Genomic DNA, 8,234 nt, shown 5'->3' with positions numbered 1-8,234 from the left:
TGTAGAGGGAGAGAGGGAACAAGAGAGAAATAGAAAAGGGTCAGATGGGCGTTTTAGGTGGTCTGCAGGTCTGCGCTAGATCCCTGTGTGAGGTGAGTAACCCAGAGCAGGACCTGGGACAGTATCTGTAGAGGGAGAGAGGGAACGCTGGGCCTGCGTGTTTGTGTGAGGTGACCCGGACGAGTATCGCGCTGGGCCTGGCCTCACTGTGCTCTGGGACCGCAATAAACCACGGCCTTCAAAGCACAGCCCAGCTCCACTAACTGCTGAGTGCTTCTCTGGTGGTTGGACAAGATTACTCTCAAAACAAAGTGCAGACAGGTTGATTGATAGAAGGGTCTGTAGAGGTGCGCGCCACAGTGTTTATTCACACCCTGCTAACACTCGTTTGTTTCATTCGCATGGACTTTTATGTGCTGATCCTGTTACTGTGTGAGTTTGTCAGTTCATAAAGAATAGTCCTGCTCTTTAAGTGGGTTTTAGTAGAAACTCACTAGGGCAGTTATAGATGTGTTGTTTTAACATCCTGGGAACTAGCTATGACAAGAGGGACAGTCTGCTCTGTGCCACAGCAGACACCGTGATGACGAGCGTCGGACGTGTTTACATGAGTGTCTGTACTATGTCCTTGACCGTTAACGTGTGTGTTCTGAGTGTTTGTGAGTTGTGTTACTATTTGTCTCCTGACTGATATGAATGACTGAAAATGTCTATTTGGTGATATAACTGACTGTGACTGTGTGTCTATGTGCAGGTGAGGGAGAGCGATGTGCAGGCTGTGTGGCTGCAGAGCCAGGCAGACGTGGTGGGTCGGGAGCTGTGGGAGGAGAGTGCCCAGTGGGACAGGGAGCTGTGGGAGGAGAGTGCCCAGTGGGACAGGGAGCTGTGGGAGGAGAGTGCCCAGTGGGACAGGGAGCTGTGGGAGGAGAGTGCTGGGACAGGGAGCTGTGGAGGAGAGTGCCCAGTGGGACAGGGAGCTGTGGGAGGAGAGTGCCCAGTGGGACAGGGAGCTGTGGGACAGGGGACAGGGACTGTGGGAGGAGAGTGCCCAGTGGGACAGGGAGCTGTGGGAGGAGAGTGCCCAGTGGGACAGGGAAGCCCAGTGGGACAGGGAGCTGGGGAGGAGAGTGCCCAGTGGGACAGGGAGCTGTGGGAGGAGAGTGCCCAGTGGGACAGGGAGTGGGAGGAGAGTGCTGGGACAGGGAGCTGGGGAGGAGAGTGCCCAGTGTGGGAGGAGAGTGCCCAGTGGGACAGGGAGCTGTGGGAGGAGAGTGCCCAGTGGGACAGGGAGCTGTGGGAGGAGAGTGCCCAGTGGGACAGTGTGGGAGGAGAGTGCCCAGTGGGACGGGACTGTGGGAGGGAGCTGTGGGAGGAGAGTGCCCAGTGGGACAGGGAGCTGTGGGAGGAGAGTGCCCAGTGGGACAGGGAGCTGTGGGAGGAGAGTGCCCAGTGGGACAGGGAGCTGTGGGAGGAGAGTGCCCAGTGGGACAGGGACTGTGGGAGGAGAGTGCCCAGTGGGACAGGGAGCTGTGGGAGGAGAGTGCCCAACGGGACAGGGAGCTGTGGGAGGAGAGTGCCCAGTGGGACAGGGAGCTGTGGGAAGAGAGTGCCCAGTGGGACAGGGAGCTGTGGGAGGAGATTGCCCAGTGGGACAGGGAGCTGTGGGAGGAGAGTGCCCAGTGGGACAGCGAGCTGTGGGAGGAGAGTGCCCAGTGGGACAGGGAGCTGTGGGAGGAGAGTGCCCAACGGGACAGGGAGCTGTGGGAGGAGAGTGCCCAGCGGGACAGCGAGCTGTGGGAGTAGAGGGACTGCTCCCATGCTGTCTCAGAGGGACTGAGGCTGAGGGAGCCTGGGCTTGAAGAGGTGCAGAGGGCCAGGGACACGGCCATCAGAAGCCTGAGACTACAGGAGGAGAAGACCCACAGTCTGGGGGCCCAGAGGCAGGAGCTGTCTGTCTGCAGCACAGCCTGGAGGGCCTACAGGACAGGTGAGTGGGTGTGGGGGGGTCGAGGGACGGGTAGGAAGAAGAGGGGAGAGGTGGAAGGGAGTCTAGGAGCTGTGGGGGTCGGAGGGAGGGAGCAGGGTTGGTATGGCTGCAGTGTGTGTGTAGTGAGGGCCCAGTCAGGCTCCATCACATCAGGTCACTGGGGTCTAATTAAGCTGAGCTCCACGTTAGGCTGCAATCTGCAGACATGTACAAGAAATTAGATTTGTTTCCCACTCCTCGCTTTCAAGTGCACGGCCGTGTTAAAATGCATATGACCCCCGTGGTTTTAATTACCATTTTGTGCTTAGCAGGCAGGTTAATGACGCTCCTTAATGGGTTCTGTGGAAATTAGCCTCACAGAGGAGAAAGGATATATATTTTCAATACTGATGTGTTTCTTTCTTGTCCTTTTATTGTTTCTTGTGACAAAAGGGACATTATAACTCAGTTAACTACCACTGTTAGGAGTAACTCCTGTAGGTCAACTGAAAATCACTCAGCCATAACCCTCTCACAATCAGAATGTTCTATGTGGAAATAAGGCTCCTCTGTTTCAGAGTGAGGCCTGTGCTCATTGGAAGGCACAGCGCTCTGTGAAAGCATGTGTGGTGAACCTCAGACTGACCTTGTGGTTCTCTGCTCACTGTCTGTCTGTCTGTCTGTCTGTCTGTCTGCTCATACTCCCCTGTCTGTCTGTCTGCTCATACTCCCGTGTCTGTCTGTCTGTCTGTCTGTCTGCTCATACTCCCGTGTCTGTCTGTCTGTCTGTCTGCTCATACTCCCGTGTCTGTCTGTCTGTCTGTTCATACTCCCGTGTCTGTCTGTCTGTCTGCCTGCGTGCGTTGGGGTTGGAATCCTCAGCCACTCTTTAGATACCCCAGTCTACAGCCAGCCCTCTCCTCCCCAGCCCACTCACCCATTCCACATGTTTCCAGTATCAGTGTTGTTGTTAATTGCCTCATCCCAGTCAGCCTCTCTCTGTCTCTCATGCGTATGATTACTCACGACAAAATAACACTATCACTATAGCCGTGTGTTTTCTTTACTCAGTTACCAATGTGGAGTCTGATCATATTTTAACAGATTTGGGCAACAAAAACAGAGAGAAAAAGCTGCTTTATCAATAATTATGTGTAATCCACAACAATTTCACAGAAGCTCAATAACAGCAGCAGAACTGTTGTAAATTCTGTATAAATTCTCCAATTTGCAGTGGAATGGAGGGATGTAGCTAGCAGAAAAACTCATTTCCCTAAAACAGGAAACATTGTCTTGCTTATCTAGGACATGTTTTTTGTCCAAATGGGAAACTAACTGGACAGAACGTCTATATATATTGTGTTCTTTTCTAATGTACAATTGTGTGCGTTGCCACCATTAAATGGTTCGTTGGACTTTTACCTCTTTATGTGTTATTATGTGTGTCTATAGGATGGAACTAAAACCATCACGCTCTCTGTCATTGGTTTTTCTCTATCCCAGTAAGACAGAACATAGAGAACAACAGTAAATAAACGTTTGATTTGAACTTTTTTGCTCCTTGCTGAATGCAAATGATGCCTGTGATTTGAACAGGAAAGTGCGTTCCACATAGCTATTACTGTACAATCAGCATGTTCTCTGTCCTGTCCTTGATGTGTTCTTCAGTGTGTTTCGTTCCCTCCTGTCCCGCAGCTTGCCCAGAAGGAGGAGATGGTCGTGGTTCTCAGAGTGAAGCTGCAGGACCATGAAGAAGATGCCCATGTTCTCCGCCAACAACTGCTCTCCTCCCAAGATGCACTGCAGGAAGTTACTGCCGAGCTGAGGTCATATGTAAAAGAGAGAGGGAAAGCAGGTAAGAAAATAAGTTTCATTTGACCCATTAAGAGCCATGTGTTGACATGTTTATGACAATGGAATGACATGTGTCACTTGTTACAGGATAGCCAGTGTGTGGAGACAAGAGGAGAGACTGCCTGAGATCAGAGCTGATCTGGTCCAACTACAGCAGCAGTATACCACCTGCTATGCCCAGGTACTTGAACCTTGATAGAAAGTCACCAGTACATAATATTCTAAAATAGTCTATAGGTTTATCCATATACTGTACCTCTGCTAGTCTCTTTTATTAGCTTCTCTTCTGTAGGACCCATACTATTCCTCTGTCTGTGTGTAGCTGGTCCAGGAGGAGGCTGGGGTGGGCAGGCTGAGGGAGGAGCTGCGTGAGGTGGGGGAACAGAGGGAATGACTGGCTTCTCAGGTGACAGAGAACCTGGACCTGAACCATGACCTGGACCTGAGCCATGACCTGGACCTGAGCCATGACCTGGACCTGAGCCATGACCTGGACCTGAGCCATGACATGGACCTGAGCCATGACCTGGACCTGAGCCATGACCTGGACCTGAGCCATGACATGGACCTGAGCCATGACCTGGACCTGAGCCATGACCTGGACCTGAGCCATGACAAGGACCTGAGCCATGACATGGACCTGAGCCATGACCTGGACCTGAGCCATGACCTGGACCTGAGCCATGACCTGGACCTGAGCCATGACATGGACCTGAGCCATGACCTGGACCTGAGCCATGACCTGGACCTGAGCCATGACATGGACCTGAGCCATGACCTGGACCTGAGCCATGACCTGGACCTGAGCCATGACCTGGACCTGAGCCATGACATGGACCTGAGCCATGACCTGGACCTGAGCCATGACATGGACCTGAGCCATGACCTGGACCTGAACCATGACATGGACCTGAGCCATGACCTGGACCTGAGCCATGACCTGGACCTGAGCCATGACATGGACCTGAGCCATGACCTGGACCTGAGCCATGACCTGGACCTGAGCCATGACCTGGACCTGAGCCATGACATGGACCTGAGCCATGACCTGGACCTGAGCCATGACATGGACCTGAGCCATGACCTGGACCTGAACCATGACCTGAGCCATGACATGGACCTGAGCCATGACCTGGACCTGAGCCATGACATGGACCTGCTCACTGAGAACCACAAGGCTGCACAGCACAAGGTACTGGCCTTAACATCACTCAACATCTCTACTCCATCTCTCCTCCATCTGTCTCCTCTCTCTCATCTAACCAACCCTCGTTTTGATGCCCCTTAGCTGGTCAGCTCACAAACAGGCAATCAGAAATGCCATGGCCTTGTATCAGGATGTTCCATAATGGATGTCGAATACAAAATGTCTTTATCCAGGAACACCTGAAATCAGCTCAGGATGAGGTGAGGCCTGAGATCTAACGCATTTCTTTTTAATTAGTCAACAAGGACAAGAACGTGGTTGTACAGACCTGCCTAGTCTCTACAGCCTTCGAAGACGATTCCTAGTGCTGCCGGTATATGGAGAGGCTAGTTCAACTCGAATCCAGCAGAATTCCCAGGGGCACAGACCCCCCCGGTATATCGCTGAGAAGAAAGCTCAAGGACATGGTGACCTTGTTAGTGTCCTGCCAGCCCTGTACCATGGGACTTAGAAAAGACACCTGACTGTGTCCCATGTACCCTCTGTGTTATTTCAGAGTTTTCTTCTTGAAGGAGAACTTGTGGAGGATCTGTCATTGGCCGTACGCTGTGTTGTGCTGGTTTATTTATTCCTCTCTCTCTGACTGGTCAGATATTTGTTTGCCAGAGTGTCCTTGTGTTATAGATGGGACAGGCCTGTCACTTCAATGCTGAGAGGATGTTTTGACTTCCTTGAAAGAGTTTTATTTATTTAATTTTGGGTTGGAGGGGAGCGGTGAATAATGCATTGGGAACCTGCTACATCTACTGTTTTTATCATTAGCATGCAGCCCAAGTTATCTGCAGAATACTTATGAGTGCCAGTGAAATGTTTGTGATGTTATTTATTTATGTTGCCCTCTCAATTATTCATTTGTTTATTTATTCATGGCAGAACTAACTGCAATTGGAAAATTCATTTTTGCTGAAGGGCACATGCCCCCCCCCCCCCTACATAAAGGGAAGGGGGGACATCAGGCTTATTAGTAATTGCTTTACTTGGCGTTTCCTGAGACTCACAGGGAGATGTCATTTAATCTGAGCAGACGGGTGAAGAGAGGGACTGGGGTAGAGAGAGAGAGAGAGAGATGGGTCGGGTTGAGAGGTGGCGTGGGGATGGGAGAGGAGGGGTGGAGATGGGAGAGGAGGGGTGGAGATGGGAGAGGAGGGGTGGAGATGGGAGAGGAGGGGTGGAGATGGGAGAGGAGGGGTGGAGATGGGAGAGGAGGGGTGGAGATGGGAGAGGAGGGGTGGAGATGGGAGAGGAGGGGTGGAGAGGGGGTTGAGATTATCATTCTTTTAGCCTACTACCTCCGGAACTTTCTGCTGGAGGGGGCGATGGTTCGGGGGGAAACAGGGTAATATCCACATGTATTACAGGGAATCAGATTCCACTTCTCCAGACAACAAGCTCTACAGGTCTGACTACAAGCAGAATAGAGGAGAACACAGTGGTTTTATGGTTGTCTCTGGTTGTCTCCATGCTCCCCTTCCTTCTCTTCTTGTCTGCTCACAGCACCGGTTTCTTTAATTATATGGACTGGGATTTTGTTCAATTTCACACTTGCGCCCACACATGCAGCAATTGTGTCCTGATAAGGGATAATGTTTCACTGAACATTAAATAATATGTATGTTGTGTGTGTCTATCTATCTGTCTGTATATATGTGTGTGTGTGTGTGTGTGTGTGTGTGTGTGTGTGTGTGTGTGTGTGTGTGTGTGTGTGTGTGTGTGTGTGTGTGTGTGTGTGTGTGTGTGTGTGTGTGTGTGTGTGTGTGTGTGTGTGTGTGTGTGTGTGTGTGTGTGTGTGGCTGTCAGTGCAGGCTCAGCAGGAGCAGGCCCTTGGAGAGGAGATGCAGAAACTGCAGAAGGAGGTGAGCTGTCTCCAGGGCAGCCTGAGTCAGAGAGAGGAGGACATGGAGGCACAACTACAGCCAGCTACAGCAGGAGAGGGTCAGCCTGCTCACACAGGTCAGCTATACACTCACACATCCTTAGTGAGACTCATGTTTTTTATGCAACATTGTGTACAGTAGCTACTGAAATTATGATCTTTATAATGATGGGCTTTATTATATAGCTGCATAAACTGTACAACTGTACAATATATATACACACACTATAATCTATATAAACTATACAATATGTATACACACACCATAATCTATATAAACTATACAATATGTATACACACACCATAATCTATATAAACTATACAATATGTATACACACACCATAATCTATATAAACTATACAATATGTATACACACACCATAATCTATATAAACTATACAATATGTATACACACACTATAATCTATATAAACTATACAATATGTATACACACACCATAATCTATATAAACTATATAATATGTACACACACACCATAATCTATATAAACTATACCATATGTATACACACACTAGAATCTATATAAACTATACAATATGTATACACCATAATCTATATAAACTATACAATATGTATACACACCATAATCTATATAAACTATATAATATGTATACACACACCATAATCTATATCAACTATACAATATGTATACACACACCATAATCTATATAAACTATACAATATGTATACACACACCATAATCTATATAAACTATACAATATGTATACACACACCATAATCTATATAAACTATACAATATGTATACACACACCATAATCTATATAAACTATACAATATGTATACACACACCATAATCTATATAAACTATACAATATGTATACACACACTATAATATATATAAACTATACAATATGTATACACACACCATAATCTATATAAACTATATAATATGTACACACACACCATAATCTATATAAACTATACCATATGTATACACACACTAGAATCTATATAAACTATACAATATGTATACACCATAATCTATATAAACTATACAATATGTATACACACCATAATCTATATAAACTATATAATATGTATACACACACCATAATCTATATCAACTATACAATATGTATACACACACCCCATAATCTATATAAACTATACAATATGTATACATACACCATCATCTATATAAACTATACAATATGTATACACACACTATAATCTAATCTAACAGCAAAGGACCTTGTGAAGATGCTGGTAGAAACAGGTTCAAAAATATCTATATCCACAGTAAAATGAGTCCTATATTGACATAACCTGAAAGGCCGCTCAGCAAGGAAGACGCC

At 47.7% G+C, this 8,234-nt stretch overlaps 1 protein-coding gene and 1 long non-coding RNA gene across 8 annotated transcripts in view; both read left to right on the top strand.

The window, feature by feature from the left end:
• Positions 1–1,383: 1,383 nt before the first annotated feature.
• On the top strand, positions 1,384–4,338 carry LOC135558624 (uncharacterized). The gene is made up of 4 exons (XR_010458380.1): positions 1,384–1,987; positions 3,662–3,821; positions 3,908–4,001; positions 4,143–4,338. It is a non-coding gene; the product is annotated as an uncharacterized LOC135558624 (long non-coding RNA).
• Positions 4,339–4,783: 445 nt separating this feature from the next.
• Positions 4,784–8,234, top strand: part of LOC135548844 (chromosome partition protein Smc-like) — a 36,424-nt gene continuing 32,973 nt past the window's right edge. For all 7 annotated transcript variants that reach the window (XM_064978880.1, XM_064978873.1, XM_064978863.1 and 4 more), the window contains exons 1-2: positions 4,784–5,012; positions 6,825–6,977. Coding sequence is in view for 4 of the 7 variants with exons in the window: in XM_064978873.1 (XP_064834945.1) it covers positions 4,966–5,012; positions 6,825–6,977 (200 nt within the window). In the remaining 3 variants the exon portion in view is untranslated. The remainder of the gene's footprint in view (positions 5,013–6,824; positions 6,978–8,234) is intronic.

The sequence above is a fragment of the Oncorhynchus masou genome, chromosome 1 (genome assembly GCF_036934945.1).
Source record: "Oncorhynchus masou masou isolate Uvic2021 chromosome 1, UVic_Omas_1.1, whole genome shotgun sequence".
NCBI lineage: Eukaryota > Metazoa > Chordata > Actinopteri > Salmoniformes > Salmonidae > Oncorhynchus > Oncorhynchus masou.
The sequence above is the reverse complement of the archived record's forward strand: the minus strand, read 5'-3'. Positions and strand labels throughout refer to the sequence as shown.